The following is a 16,732-nucleotide window of genomic DNA, read 5'->3' as shown; positions in this document are numbered from 1 at the left end:
ATTAGAGTTAGGTGTAAGGTTTTTGTTTTTTTTCCAAATTGTGGATATATCCCCATTTAGTATTTTGACAATGTGCAGTGTAATTGAGTTAAAGTTAATGTCCTTGATTGAGATGAAATACCATTATAACTAATAAAAATGAAAGTCTCTTCTCTCCCCACCACACTGCCATTTCCAGGGTATCTTGTATAAGGCGTATATATCACAATAGGTATAAGTATCTCTTATGTTACATATGCACCTTTGGTTACATCCACTCTGCTAGCAAATGCTAATGTTATAGTTGGGAAGCTATTTCAGATTTTGGGATGAAGAAAAATGAAGGGGAGAGAGTCAAAGCTGGGTAAAAAGGACCGCCCTAGAGATTGTCATTATTTAATTGCAGAAAAAGCTGTTGTGTTAAGATTATTTCTTTTTATTATGTTTTATACTTTTGATGGTTTAAAATTTTTATATTTGTTTTTAGTGTTCACTGTTTTTAACCTTTGTAAACTGCCCAGAGAGCTTTGGCTATGGGGTGGTATATAAATGTAATAAATAAATATAAATAAATATAAATTATACTGCACAATAACTAAAAATAAAAGTGCTACTGTACTGAGGAATAATTCAAGTTATCTGAAAGATGAAAGGTGGGAGAGACTGCCTTTGACTCCCCTGGTTATACTTACAAAGGGGATATACAGTAAAACTAAACAACCCAATAATTTCATTTATGTATTTAAAGTAATGTTTAGGGTGTCCCCTCATAATGCAGCATACAGACAAGTGTATCATCTGATATACAAGACATAACCACTATAATAGCAAGCACATAGAATACTTTGTGATGCTGCTGTGAACACACAAGCCAATTCAAAATTCAACTGAAGGCAGTTTTAAACAGAAGAGTCTGTACTGCTTACCTAAACTCTTGCACAGAAGGGAATAGGCCCATGTCAATAAGAAGGGGATTTCACAGGGTAGTTTTGGATACACTGGTGTATTTCTGCAAATCCCTTCTTTAAAATAAATGTATACATGCGTCCAAATAATACAGTTATTAGGTTCTGTGTTCTTTAAACAAGCTGGCATCTTATATGGAAGAGTGCTGTATTTGGAGGGTTAAACACTGCTAATGGTAAATGGTGGAGAAATGTGGGAAAGAGGTGGGAGAGAGGATGGTCTTCTGAAGACCTCATGTTCACCCAGCAAGATCCTCTAATGGTCTGCCAGAAGATGCACAATGGAATTTGGAGAAACTAAAGCCAATGATTCAGTTGAGCCACCTGGTATTTTGAACACACTAGTTTTCAGCAAGCTCATTTTTTGCTATTTTGTTTTAAAAAGTATATGCACAAAATGTGTGGAAATTTGCATCTTTTAATTCTTTCTTTGCTTTCTCTCTGAAAAGGACATCAGAATTAAAACCTCATCAAAATGTTGGCAGATGTCAAAACCCAATTTGAACAACTGATAAACCAGGCTCAGAATTTGTGGGATAATTTTGCAACAGTTCTTCTTTTAGTGTAATAGATGCATATTTAATGACAAAGTGAACCTGGGCTTAACCTTGTTAACAATGTAGGATGCAACTGCCTCATCCCTGACAAATGGCCATCCAGCCTCCCTTTAATACCAGATCTAGACACAGTACTCAGGAAGCAACCTGATCTATTCAGGCATTCTGTATGTGTAAAAATGCATGGGGGTAGCCTTGCCCCCTCAATGCTGTTGAGCATGCCAACCACACCTCTGCTGCTATGTGAGCGCCATCAGTTTGAAGAAATGGCTGGTGGGGTAGCAGGGCAGGGGCTGCTTCTACAAACAAAGGATTACCTCCATGGGAACAGGGACCCTAATTGAGCAATGTCCCCTTATCCGTGTTGAAAACACCCTAAGCATGTACAAGGCAGCCCCCTGCAGTCCAGACTGAGCTGATCATGCATCAGGCAAGGGTGTGTGACCAGCATGTGTTATTGATGAGTGGGTGTGGGGTCAGCCCCGTGCATTCAAATTGAATATCCAAACAGGGCATCTTATTTCTCATGAACTAGGAGCAATGTGTCTGTTAATGCAGCCTAAGATTAAATTAGCTTGTTTTGCAACCGCATCACCGTGCTGGCTCTTGTTCAGCTCGTGATCAACTAAGACACCTAGATCCTTTTCACATGTCCTATTGCCTCCACTCTTGTGCCTATACTTTGTCCATTGGAGTTCTCTCTTGGGGTCCTTAAAGTCGTACCTGGATTTGTTTATGTACTGTACCTTTCTGAACTCAGCAAAAAAGTGTGCAAGCAAAGGAAGTGAGGAGAATGCCAGCTTGATTCTTCTGGTGGAGAATGTTTCTTCTGATCTGTAGTTTTGTATCCTTTGCAATTGACTGACTACCCTTTATTTTCTCTTTTTAGCAACAATGCTCAAATGGATTTGAGATGGACCGTGCCTCCGGCCAATGCTTAGGTAGGATTTTGATTACATCAGTTCCTCATTTCCTTCAAGCTAGGCTTCAACAACTCATTATGTGTAGCGTCTTTGGTGAAAACATTTTGTTTATGCTTTTGTCTTTCAATATGGAAATGTCTCATTCAGGTATTAATGGGTTCTGGTGCACGCTCTTCATGTGCATTCCTCAGCGACTTACGACTTTTTACTGGTTCTTTAGATGAAGGTGTGACCCTTCAGTTTCATTTCTGTGTCTACCCAGCATTTTCAGCAATTTTTTTAGCACAGGGGAAATGCGGCATTTAATTGTGAATGTGAAAGAAAGTGCTATTTCATCTTGTGTATTTGCACAATAACACTATACCACAGTGCCACCTAGAGGTTATGTAATAGAAAAGCAGAAAAGAAAATGCTCCTCGTGTAGTTCTCGAATCTCAATTCTGCGACAAAACCAAAGTATATGCAGCAAATTAACAACATCATGTAGAAAAGCTCATAGGTTCAAATCCATTCTTAGCAACTGAATATTTGTACTCATTTCATGGCATCCAGTATGGCCACCAAAATGTTTATTTCTAAACTGAAATTTCTAAGCAAAGAGCGAAAACGGGAAGAGAAAGAAATCACTGGCAATTCTGATTTATCTGACTGAAATTGGATCTGTCAAATTGGCCAGTGACTGTTTCCTGTATTTTTCAGCACCCTGGATTTCAAAGAAACCAGAAGAATTGGCAGCTAAGCATGACATTTATATTAGCTATGTAAATAACAAAACTCTGGATGGACTGAATCTCAGCAAAATGAAAGTGCTGTTCATGAAAGGCTGCTGTGAAATTGGTGACATATGGTAAATAGAGGCATTGTCCAAGATATCATGGTCAGAAATTCAGATAATTCCACCATTGTGGTTAAAAAACTAATAATCTAATAATCAACTAAGTACTTGGCAGTTTTCTGCCCTTTAATGCTACCTCCAAATCTACAACCTGAAGTGGGTCTCTTCATCCTCTTTACTAGTAGCTATCTAGGGCCAGTATCAAAATGGGGCACGTAATTACCTGCGGGATTGCCTTCTCCCATACAGTCTCCCCGCACACTCAGGTCCTCTGGGGTGAACTTACTTCAGTCAGCTAAAACTAGGCTGACATCAGTTTCCCAGAGGACTTTTTCTTCTGTCGCCCCCAGATTGTGGAATGGCCTGCCGGAGGAGATTCGTAAAATTAACTCTCTGTGTGATTTTAAGGCAGCTTTAAAGACTAGCCTTTTCTGGCAGGCCTATCCAGTTCAATGTTAAATCAAGAATTTTTAAGATGTATTGATTCCTGTTCTAATGTTGTTCCCCGCCTCGATCCAAAGGTAGAGGAGGGTAAGAAATAATAATAATAATAATAATAATAATAATAATAATAATAATAATAATTTGTCCTGTGCCCTGCCAGGAGACAATCAGCCCCTACTGTTTGCGCTATGGTGATTTAGCGCTTCCAGGTGCAACCTGAAATGTGCAGAAATGCTCTTTTCTAGAAGGAAGTAGGTTGGTAGAGCTCACAAAAGGGAGCTTCACCAACCTGCCTCCTTTCAGAAATGAGCATTTCTGTTTGTTTCAAGGCTTCCTCTAGGAAGTGCTAAATCTCCCTTGCATAAACAGTGGGTCCTGCTTGCGTAATGGAATGGCGGGACCCACTGCTTGCAGAAGGGAATCAGTGGGAGCATAAGCGTCCCATTGGATACTGCCCTAGGAGTTTGGGGCAACAAGGATTCTAATAATGTGAGTTTGATATAGGTACCCTTTAATACCCAAAGGCAGCCTTCCCCAACTGGCCATGCTGGCTGGTGATGATGGGATTTGTAATCCAAGACATCTGAAAGACACCAGATTGGACAGGGCTGTTTTAGGATTTTGGGATAATGGACTTCATGAATCATATGTCAAGAATCCATGAGTTGCATTGTATTATCATTATATATGGGCACATAATAATTTTTGCAATCTTTTCCACAAAATACACACACACACACACACACGTGCATATGCACGCACACATGATCAAATAACAAAATGGCTGTGTTCCCCCAAATGTGAACAACCTTGATTCTCCAAAAAGGCGGCCATTCTTGAATCTTGTTAATCAGTTTGTATCTGTCTGAAGTCAGTTCAATACAACATGAAAGAGCCTAAAAATGTTAGTGAGAGAGCTAAGAGGAGATCTGAAACAAATCCTCAGAGTTTAACATCCTGTATCTATGTTTATGCAAGCAAGAGTGTAAAAGAGCCAAGTTTCACAGCTGCCAAATCAAACCATCGGAGGACAGATGGGGGAAACACAACCTGAAATTTGTATCCCGGTGCTGCGGCTTAAACAAATGCATTAGCAGAAAAAGATTCTAGATATTTGTAATTAGTGATAAAGCCACATGTTAGAAGGAAAGAGAAACTGGAGCTTTCATATTTTTCCTGAAAATATAAGAGTAAGGTAAAGTGGACAACTGCTCCACTGGTAAGAGTGTCCTGTACGGTATGAGCTAATATTTAAATGTGATAAAAATCATGAAGGATAGATAGGACTTTTTCAGTTGTATAGTTTAAGCCAAATCTCACTGTTGCTATGTGCAATAAAGGAACCTATATCCTGATTATTATTTTCAGTGCGTACCTAGATTTTATTGCACAGTTAAATAGCTTGTTAGCAATGGCATGGCAAGATGATAAAAATGGGGATCTAGGTAATGGCATTTACCACCTCACCATATGCACAAACCATGTACTGCGCATATACGGTCAGCCCACATGAGAGCACGAGACAGGCAATGTCAAGGAGCTCTCAAGTTTGATTTAAAAATGCACAATTAAGACTAGATCATGCTGAATAGGGGTATATCTGTAAGCTTGGATCCAGAGTGGCCTACAAATGGAAGGGGTCCTTCTGTTTGTGAAAGGGAATGAGATCTAGTAGAGGCTCCCACTGGAGGAAGCAGCAGGGAAGCAATTTTCTTCAGTTACTGCTTCTTCTGCAGCACCCAGCATCCTATCCCACTTTGTTCTGGAGGGGTCCCCCACAACCCTCTGGAGCAGTGTTTCATGTCATTGCAGAGGGAAGGAGGAATCAGTAAAAATAGCCCCTCTGCTTCTTCCAGAGTTCTGCTTATGGTTGGTGGGTATCCCACATTGTACTTCAGTTGTGAGAGAGCTTTGGCTATTGGGAGGTATTAAAATGCAATAAATAAATAATAAAATAATAAAATAATTGTGTTATGAAAATGTCATGTGTTTTAGACTAGAAGACGTAGAATCTATGCATCTTACTTGGGAATAAATCCCATTGCACTCAGTGGGATTTACGTCCAGGTAAATATGCAAAGGATCGCTCTGTCTATCAATGTAATTGGTAGATTAAACAACTAAACCTTTAGGATCTATTTTAATCAGTGAATGTGAGATGAGAGGTTTTATGTGGTTTATAAGATGTTGAACTTCTTATTCTTAAATTGAAAAGCCAGATGCGTTTCGGCCTATGATTCTTTAAGGCCTTTTTCAGGAGGTTATAGGAAGATGTCTGCAGAGTTCTTCTTATAAACAAAATGTCTTTCCCTAATTTTTAATGGCGACTGCTGGGTCTTCTGGGTCTACTTTCAGTTTTGTCACAGAACTGAGATCCAAGCATTATGTGAAGAATGTTTCCCTTCCTGCTTTTTCTCTACATAACCTCTAGCTGGCACTGTAGTATAGCCAAATAGTGCAAATGCACAAAAGGAAATTTCTCTTTCTTTAGCTTTTACAATTAAATACCACATTTTCCTTGCTCTAAAAAAAGTAACCAAAAGTGCAGGTTAGACACAGAAGCGAAACTGGAGGTTACAACCGTAAATAATCGTGAGGAGGAATGGCAGGCACATGAGCAATGCCTCGTGTAGAAAAGCTAGTTATGACCCTGTATTCCAGTTGATGGGAAATGTGAAAATACTATTGCACTCATGTCCTGCTTTGTGGGCTTCCCATATGGAATAAAGAATGCTAGACTAAATTGGTCTGATTCAGTAGGGCTCTTCTTATGTTCTTATGAGTTATTGTAAACTTTCTTAAATATCTGAGACAGGCATTAATATTGAAATTTTGAGAATATGAAAATATACTTAAAATCTAAGTAATTAATTACTGATTCATTAATTAAATATAGCTACATTAATTACTAATTTATTCATTCAAACTGCAGTTGGTTAATCAGCTAAAAAACACACCCTGTAATCAGCAGAGAGCTGTACTGACTGTTCCATTTTTGCATTCTTTCAGATGTTGATGAATGTCGAACTATTGCCGAGGCCTGTAGAGGAGATATGGTGTGCGTTAACCAGAATGGTGGCTATTTATGTATTCCACGAACAAATCCTGTTTATCGATCACCATATATGAATCCTTACTCTAGTGTATACCCACCACCTCCAGCTCCCGCTCCAGCTCCCAATTACCCTACTGCTGCAAGAGCTCCTCTGATTTGCCGGTTTGGTTACCAAATGAATGAAAATAACCAGTGTGTGGGTAAGTAACAAAATATCTTATACCTGTGTGCATATTTAAGTGATGGTTGCGTTATGATTATTACCTGCAATTTATTTCCTATTATTTTTGCTATTGCACCACCTTTACCCTTATTTGTTCCCATGACTAAGTGGTCCTCTTAGGTGCTGGTTCTCTTCCGCTTTCAAAACGAGCACTTTTCACTGAGAAGTCCTCTAGTGGACAATTTATACTACAACATAAGATTTGGATTAAAACAAGTTTATTTTGTCACTCTAAAATCTGTGAAAAACCGTGAGTGTCCAGTAACATGCGTGCAATAAAATTCTCGACTGATGACACTCAATGTTTGGATAAGAATATCTCTTTAGTCAACCCATTAGCATGCATGGAATTGAAAGCTGTAAAACCAAAGGAATGGAGGAGAGGGAAAGGAAGGGAACAGACTGAAAGTAAAAGTTGTCTGGACTGCTTTTTGGAGGCTGTGGTTCTGTCCCATGCCAGAGGCACTGTCAATAATGCAGTCATTGGCCTCTCTGTACAGTGGGACCAAAGGTTCTTACTTCCTTTAAATTTTCAGACAAAAGATATGCATATATCCATTGCAGAATGATTGGTGGTATGACTTTTCTTCTGTTCACGAGATGCATATAATCTGTTTTGTGGGGGCTCTAAAATCAACCTGTATTTTATTAATACAATACGGTTTCACATTGACATTATGTATGATACATTTTATTCACTCCTTCATACGGTAAATATCCATAAAAGGTTTTCTTGCGTTTGCACTGTAGACACTTGCATTAGCTAAGTTTGGTTGTTACGCATGAACCTCTCTATAAATATCCTTTCCTACTGGTAAAGCCAAACATTTGGCAGAGTAGGGAAGACGGTTTTGGTTTCTAGGTCAGTATTAACAAAGAACTTATTCTTGGATATTTAGGTTGGTATCTACTCCATGCCAGTGTACCATATATCTCATTCCAACGTGGATGAGGCTATTACACCATGCCTATGAACTTTCCAAGGTATATGATGGCCCACTTCTAGGGACAGAATGTTAGGACAGATATGCTCTTTGTCTGATCTAGCAAGGCATTTCTTACATTCTTAAATACGTGTAGTAAATACTCTAAGCTGGTACAAAACATCCAACAATAGTTGAACGTCCTCTGCAATCCTTTTGCGCTAGGAAACCAGCATGAACATTCGGTCCACCCAAACAGAAATTTGTGATTATGCTGTCTTTATAAGCACATGATCCTGGTGAATTTATTCTGTATGGTCATTTCCCCACATTTAGGGAGAAAAAGAGAAAGATGGTGCAAACGTTAATGTGAGAATTGATTCACAATTAAAATCCTATAATCTGCAGAACTGGAAAGAAAGCAGTCCAGCCCTAAGGCATGCCAGAAATGTCTGCCAAATTTAGGAATAGTTAGAACAAACTTGATGGCTTCGACAAATGGCCAACTCATACTCTGCAGTGAAAGACACATACCCTTGGTCATTAGCCAGTCTGGCGGGTGAAAATCACTTCTCAGTCCCAAATATGGCAATTGGTTTGACAGCCAAGTGTGAAGCATTGCCCATCCAGGAAGCCTGCAGCCCTGATAATCTCTGATACCCCCAGAGAAGAAGTATCTCAGGTTGCAATTTGGGAATGACCAGTGCCTGAGTCCTGCCCTGCTACAATTAAGAGACAGTCCTGGGGGCTGTCTATGCATGGGGAAAGCCCCGCGGTGGCTGTGGATCTGCGTTGCTTTGGTTAGACGACACCCACCCACAGGCCTGAGGTTGAACACCCCTGCTGTAAGAGCTCAGCATCAATGAGGGAGTATGCAGCAGCAGAGCTGCCTCCTGCCCTGCTGTTCCAGTGGCCCATATTCCCTTTGCAATGGGGTGCAGCTAGAATTCTGCTTGTTACTTACAACAAGAACAAACCATTGGAGTAGTGGGTGATCAACTGCATACTCGCTCTTCCCAAGCTTTTAAGCAGATCGTCAGGAACTTCAAACCTTGCTGGATTCCTTCATGGAAATGTTAGTGCAAATGTCTCCTGCCTTGCACTTCAGAGTAATTCACATTGTTTATACAAGTGCTGAAAAGGTGTGAATCATGTTACTAAGACCAGCTCTGCAGTTTGCATGGCAATTTTGTTCATGTGAGTGACACCAGAGTTTAAGTGGGAATAACCAAAAAAGCATCTATGTGTTTGCATTGGCAAGACTGCATCCCAAATCAGGTCTCTCAGACACACATTATACAGTAAACATAAACAGGTGTGTTTTAGGACTCAGGTTTGCTCAGGGTAAGACCATGATTGTACCCATAGCAAACTGCAAATTACAATGAAACTGTTCAGATCCAGGTCCTGAAGCAAAGCATAAAGTAACAAATCTAAGCCAACATTTTTGTTCTGGCTGTGACCCTTTTAACTCATTCCATTTCTGGCTGTTTTTCTTTCAAGCTCTAGAATGCTTAGCCATAATAATGACCCTTTTGTTCAAAGAACGCAGCCCAATAACCCTTGGCACATCTTGACTGAAGCAGAGCCTCACGTTCTTTCATTACACATTCATAAGCTGAAAGTTCCTTCCAATTTCCCTTCACCCCACCCCACCATTTCCTGCTTCAGAATGGTTTTCGTAATCCTTGTTTGGTATTGTTAGAAATACAATGGGTCAGCTTTCTTTTTTAGTTTTCATTTCTGTGAATGTGTTTAACACAGCCTTCCCCACCCGGGTGCCCTCCAGATGTGTTGGACTGCAGCTCCAGTGGTGGGAGTTCTAGTCTAACATCTGGAGGGTACCAGGTTGGGGAAGGCAGGGTAAAAAGGCTGAGATGTAGAAACATGGAAAGGGATTAGGAAAACCATGTCAGCCATAGAGTGAGAATAACTGTATCAAGAAATTAAGAATAGAGAAAATAGGAGCAAAGATAAAGAGAAGTAAAGAGGTTGCCACACATACCTAACTCATCAACTGGTAGGAGGTTCACCCATTAGCCGAAGCTAACATGAGCAGTGCTGAATCAGACCAAAGGCCTATCTAGACCTGTCTACACGTCGTACTGAAGGCGCATGCATGCGCCCCCAGTATGCCCCCAAAACGATAGTGTAGACTGCAGCCCAGAAGAGACGGAGGAGGAGGCGGCTGAGGAATCTGGCCGCGTCCTTGCCACCGCCGGCGCCGCCTCCCCGCCAGCCTCCTGCTGATGGGGTAAGAGCAACCCGGGTCGGAGAGCTCGGCGGAAGCGGAAGCCGAGCTCTCCGACCCGGGTCGCTCTTACCCCGGCAGCAGGAGGCCGGCGGGGAGGCGGCGGCGGCAAGGACGCGGCCGGATTCCCCAGCCTACTCCTCCTCTGTCTCTTCTGGACTGCAGTCTACACTATCGTTTTGGGGGCGTACTGGGGGCGCATGCATGCGCCTTCAGTACGACGTGTAGACAGGCCCCAGCATTCTACTCACATAGGGAAGCTCACAAGCAGGGCATCAGCACTTTTTATGTTTCATAGTAGGGGCAGTCACCTCTGTGCTTTTTAGCGCAAAGGAGGGGGGTTGAATCCAAAAAGGAGTGTATAGCTAAGATTACCATGTTTTTGGAAGAAGGGTTCTATGCCTTTAGCTCCATGCCAAGTAGAAATACAACAGGTACAGTGTCTTCTGGCTTGAAATGCTGTGATGGAAAGTGCTTCACCTGGAGAATGTCTTCCTGTCATGCAGCCATTCCAGAAATAGTGCCAGGGGTGGGGGAAGCAGCCAGCTTTATACCTGACTTATTTATTGTCCATGCTTCCTTTGAGAGAGTCTGCGAGCTTTTCTACAAAAGGCTGTTAATCGCTGCATCTGTTTTTCTGTTGTTGTAGAATTGAGATCTGAACTCTGTATTTATTATTTATTTAATATAGCACTTTTATCCCGCCCTTTAGTAAAAAAAAAGGCTCTCAAAGTGGCTTATACAAAAGGAAAGTGGATTGGGGGGGAGGGAGAGGGGAGAAAGCTAATTCAGGCACTAGATTCTTATGCAAAATTCAGCAGGTACTTCTTTTCCCTCTTCCTCTAATAGCGTCATACAGATCAAGGCATGATGGAGGGATGCTTGGCTGCTGCTTCCTTTCCCTCTGATGGCCTACAAAATAGGTTTTCCTTTCCTGCTTTTCTGCTACATAACCTCTAGGTGGAGCTGTGCTATATTGTAATGGTGCAAATACACAAGCACAAAAAGTGCTTTCAGAAATAATACCTCATTTTTCCCGTTCTAAAAACCCCCCCAGGAAAGTGCTCTGAAAAACAGAAGCAAAACTGAAGGATCACAACATCATCTAAAGACCTATAAACAACCATGAATAAGGAATCATGACTGCACAATATATGCCTTATGTAGAAAAGGTCTGCATGTAGCGATATTGAATGTAAAGAATGGAATAGCAGTACAGTTTTAAAAGTTAGTGCAGAGACGTGGAAAAGTGTAGGCACAGGAATCTCCTTATCAGCATTCAGAATCTTATGCTAAGTACACTCTCCTCACATGTCTTCTGCATTCCTGGGCAAAAATCTTTATTTTTCTAATTCCATTTTTGGCATGTTGAAGCTTTCCAGTAAATTCGCAATCTAAACCTTTTAATCTTTGTGCATTTTTATATATAACTTTTCAGAATACAAAGTGCTTTGTGGTTCTTTTCTGATCCTTTCTCTCAATGAACCTTCGAAGAAGGCCATTCGTATTCCTATTTTTACAGATGTGGAACTGAAGAGGAGACCTAATGGCTTTTCCCAGGGCCACCCAATGATTCCATGCATGAGCTGGAATTTGAGCTAGGTATCCCAACTTCCAAGCATAAGAACCAGTCCTCTGGCTTTAATGTTTGGCTATTAGTTTTCCCCTTTCTGACTGTCCATCATGGAATTCAGTTAGCAAATAAAAACTGCAGCAGGGGGAGAGAGAAAGAAATGGTCTCTGTTGTTATTTTTTGATCATTTTATATTGGATAAAAAGCCTCTTTCATTGATGTTGCTTCCTTTCCAGCACAGTGGGTTGTATCCAATGTTAGCCTTACTTATGGCCCATTCATTTCAGTGGTTCTACTCTAGATAGGACTAACAACCAAGAGGGAGTCTAGTCATCTAAGAGGGTGCATCATGTAAACAATAAGGATTGGTACAAGACCAGGGGGGTGTCTATACGAGGGGTTGGACTCAATGGCCTTGTAGGCCCCTTCCAACTCTGCTATTCTATGATTCTATGAGGGTGCATTTGCGCCTCAAGCCCCCACAATCCCACACTTGCACTCCTGCTGGTTGTCTCCACGGCAACAAGCGCAAGTGTGGGGGTTGCAGCCAAAGGAGCTGCTGCCACAATGCTCATGCCGTTGTGCCCATGCACTGCCACACAACTGCACATCATGGCATGGGCGCCACAGTGCGTCTGCGCATCCTCCACTTTTAAAAATATTTTTTTTTTACCTTTTTGGCATGGGCGTCCTTCTGCCATGCTGGAGAGGCACGGAGGCCTTATTGCATGGGTACCATAGTGTGGCCATGCATCCCCCACATTTTTTAAAAAACATTTTTACCTATATTACATTTATGTGCTTCTCTGGGGGGAGCGTCCTTCTGCCACGGTGGAGAAGCGCAGAAGTGTTCCAGCAGCCATTTGGCTCACTGATCCGCCCCCTTCTTCCCCCTCTTCCTTTCCAGCGATGGCGACCAATCAGGGGTCGCTATTGGCTGGGACACACCTTTGGCGCAACACCGGAGCAAGGTGACAGACGGCAATTGTGCATCTGCACCTTGCCCACAGGAAAAAGTTGGGGTAAGTCCCTGACTTTTTTAAAACAGAGCTTTGGGGGAACGCCCTGGGATGGCTCCGCAATGTCTCATATAAGTGACCTTGTGCCAGTGCGGAGCCATCCCAGGGCTTTTCCCTCATCAAGACAACCCCCAAGACCAATTTGGAATATTTGTCTTCCAGAACTGAAGTGTTTATTGCATTTTTATTTTTCAAGAAACCCAGGACAGCATATAGAGTGTCTCTTTTACCCATTTGGTCCTCACAAGAGCCCTGAGAGTTATATTGTCAGGACACAGAGGCCCAAGGCCAACTAGTGAATTCTATGGCTGAGCAGAGAGATTTTCCCAGTGTACCCATTATACCAGATTGATCTGATTGAGATGTAATGTTTGTGTGCTCTACCTTCCACACTCTCCAACATGGGTTTAAGTTGGTTTGCTTCCCTGAATCATAGTTAATGCTAACTACAGTTTGTCTGTGTACAGACCTAACAAGTAAAAACACTTAGTTAAAAACAGAAGGAAACGCTTCCAACCTTCTACGCAGAGCTGCATCAGAGGGGAAACTGATGAGCCCATTTATTTGGCAATCGTGTTTTCTTATTCATGGTAGTTTGTGGGTGCTTTTCATGACATTGTCATCCTCTAGGGCCTCTTCTGTGCTTTGCAAACTGTCTCAAGTTTTTTTTTTCCCCCTAACAAGGAAAGTCTGGTATATCCTGAATGGAAGCATGAACCCCTCATGTATTTCTGCCATTCTACTATACCACAACGCCACCTAGTCATTGTACAATGGAAAATATAGAAAAGCAGAGTAAGAAAACCCTCAGAAAAAAGCACATGTAAAGGAGCCAATCTTAATCCCAAAAAGCAGAACTGGAAGCAGAAACCTCAGTAAAGTAGTGGGTTAAAAGCCTCATGTAGAAAAAGCCTTTAAAGCTAAAACGTAGTGCTATGTCTGAATGAGACCACAGACTCTCTTATTAGCTGTTTATTCTCTGCCATTGATTGCTGTCCTCACTTTTCTTTTGTGCTTTTCTCTCACTTTCAGCATTGCCAAATCCATTAAATTTGTTAGTTCAGTCTGCCTCTGATTGTAATTTAACTTAGCATGGGAACCATTTTACATGCTGGGGAAAAGAACTCAAGGAATGAACTATTACCTTGGCCCATTAGTAACTTTTCTTTAAAGTCAGTAAATGATTCTGAAAATCTGTGCGTTGCATGGAAGGTTTTTGCAGCCTTGGAATAATTGGTAGTAGTAACCTCAGGGTAACTGCTACTTACCCACACGTTGAGATACCAATTGATGCAGTTTTCCCTATAGATCCTTACACATTATAATGTATGTGAATAATCATAAGTAAGCATCATTTGATTATGGTGCATATGTACAGATCTCTCAAAAAGATTTAATACTTTATTGTTAATATATACTAGAAGAACATGACCAATCAATGATATTTCCCTGCCAGCCGTGCTGTAAATTTTTCTAAGGACTAATTGCAATTTACAGGGGGAGCAGCATATAGGGAGGAACCCAAAATGTCCCCCCCCCTTGGCATGGTAATTAGCCTTAGGAAAAAAAAGGTCCCATTATTGCAAATGGGACCTTTTTTCTGAAGCTAATTGCTGCACTGGATGGGGCTGTTATTTTGGGGGTGGCAGCTAGGGCGTGAAGAGTTAAATATTTCATCCCCGCATGCTGGCATTCCAACACTCAACACACACTTAGCAATTAGCCTTAGAAATATAGTTCCATTCACATAATTCAATGAGATGGAGATGTAAGGTTAGGAGTATTTAGGCCCAGGAGTATTTTAGGCCCTATATACTGTAGGAGTCCTACAGCTCCAGGCTATCAAGCGCTGACCTGTTTTCTTCTGGGTCTTGCTGGAACATTCCACTGAAGATGGGGGTTATCAGATAAAATGCAAAAGCTTCCAGTCTATAGTCTTCTTCTACAGAAGGCAATCTAATGAAGATTAGGCTAAACTTCTGAAAGTCTTACTGACTTTCATATAGTACTGGTCTACAATTTCTGTCTGACACATGGAGGAAACAGTTTCCACATGTCAGTTGTTTAAAGTTGTAGGTATAACGCCTGGTGTGTTTTAGTAGCTGGTGCTGATAGCATGGTTATGCTATCATGTTATGCAGTGGATCCCTGTGGCAAGCCATTCTACTATTAAGACCACCGCCCAAAACAGCCACCATTATGGAAACTGTTTCAGCTAGGCTCCATATGGCTGTTGTAATGTCAAAGCAGCCTTCTGGAAAATGGTGTTGCCTATAGCCTCTATGTAGCTGTTCACGCTGGCAGCGTTCACACTGACACATAAAATTGATTGCTATTCTTGGCTCCTGCCTTATATTCCTTGGTTCGGCTTTGTTTGTTTCTCTTCATTTTGGTTCCAGCCCTAAAATTGGCCACAGTTCTGTGCCATAATCAAGATGTTTGGCCAAAATATATAGAAAATATGAATTGCCTCTTTAGCATTTGCAAATTGGCCAGATAATCTGACTGCTTTGCCAGACTCTATAGGGAAAGACAAGTTTAAGATTGATGTTGTTCTTAGTGTCTTGTCTCTGGTATTGATGGGCTAGTAGTTCTGCCTTTCAGAAGCATAAATGCTGACTTAAGTAGCTGTGGAGTTTGAACATGTCTGACCCATCTACTCTGCCAATTGATTTTGATCTCTTCGCACATTACGTTTTCCAGCGGACAAAAGATTCTGACGGTGATCTAAAATGGACTTCCACTTGCACAATGGGACGTCTCTGTCCTCTCCACACAAACTGCACCCTCCGCAGCCTCCCACAAGCCCTCCAGATCTGCTCCACAGCCCTCTAGAGCAGATTTGGGGCGGTGGTGCTGGGACTGCAGTCGAAGGGTGGAAATATTCCACCAGCGGTTTCCCTTCCACTGGTGGAATGACACGATTGGATCCAAGCCAGGATGTGTGAATACAACAAGGAAGTGTTTGAAAAAATATGTTCATCATACAAGCGTACTTGTTAGAGTCAGGATTGGCTGCAAATGTAAAGATGAAATCAATTTTGAAAGATGTAGTTTACGTTCTGCCTGAGGGCGCCATCACACATGGGAAAACACACTCCCTACCACCGCTTCTCTGCTCCTGTTTTCATTGCTCAGTTACTTCCTGTTTCAAAACAGGAAGTAAACAACGAGCATGAGGCCCATTCAGTAGGCTGTTCTAATCCTGCTGCTTCTGCACACAGCAAGAGTATCAATTCATAGTTTACATGGCAGATGTGTTTTCCATCTGTATACTGTGCCATTTTGTGAAATTAGGGTAAAGAGTGCTGGTGAGACAGGATGAATCAGAGTGAACATGGCTCAAAGTTCATTTTAAGGTCTATGCTGCTGTGGTGATTGTGGCACAAAGCCGATTGTTCTCTGCTTCCATTCCATCCGTAAAGAGTCATCCAGTAGAACTGTTCCAGTTTGCTGCTGAATGTACTCAATTTCATTTCATCGAATTCAGATGTTGAATCAACTCAAGTCTGCCCTGTCAATTTTGCTAGACATTTGTGGATGAAATCACTGAGCTCTGCGTGACTTGGATGCCACACTTAGTACAGACACTGAACTAGAAGAGTCATGATCTGGCGCTTGTCGCAGTTGCTTGGATTAGGGCTTGGGAAAGTGTGTGCCACCTCTTATGCTGTTGATGTCAGCTGCCTGTGAAGGCCATCCAGGACCAACCGATTCTTTTACTGGGAAGGGGGGCAGGTGCCCTACAGGAGAGCTGTCCCAGTTCTGTTGAAGGATGCAATCACAGACAAACATTTAGGGAAGACATTCTCCAGCTATGGATATGTGCATAAAATTCTGTTTCACACGTTATTGATTGGATAAAAAATGTGTTTTTGAGGGGAGCACAATGTAGTAACAAGGTTTGTGGGTTGTGTAAGAGCATGGAATGGGCTGAAAATGTAGGGTGCGGGTGAAAACTTGTCCTAATGAGGGGAGGCAGCAT

The 16,732-nt window shown here is 41.7% G+C and overlaps 1 protein-coding gene across 1 annotated transcript in view; it reads left to right on the top strand.

The window, feature by feature from the left end:
- The window catches only part of FBLN5 (fibulin 5), a 62,414-nt gene that overhangs the window by 7,668 nt on the left and 38,014 nt on the right, over nt 1-16,732 (top strand). Inside the window, exons 3-4 of the mRNA XM_063147635.1 lie at nt 2,391-2,442; nt 6,713-6,958. Coding sequence (XP_063003705.1) covers nt 2,391-2,442; nt 6,713-6,958 — 298 coding nt within the window. The remainder of the gene's footprint in view (nt 1-2,390; nt 2,443-6,712; nt 6,959-16,732) is intronic.

This window comes from Elgaria multicarinata, chromosome 2, assembly GCF_023053635.1.
Source record: "Elgaria multicarinata webbii isolate HBS135686 ecotype San Diego chromosome 2, rElgMul1.1.pri, whole genome shotgun sequence".
NCBI classification, from domain to species: Eukaryota; Metazoa; Chordata; class Lepidosauria; order Squamata; family Anguidae; genus Elgaria; species Elgaria multicarinata.
The sequence above is the reverse complement of the archived record's forward strand: the minus strand, read 5'-3'. Positions and strand labels throughout refer to the sequence as shown.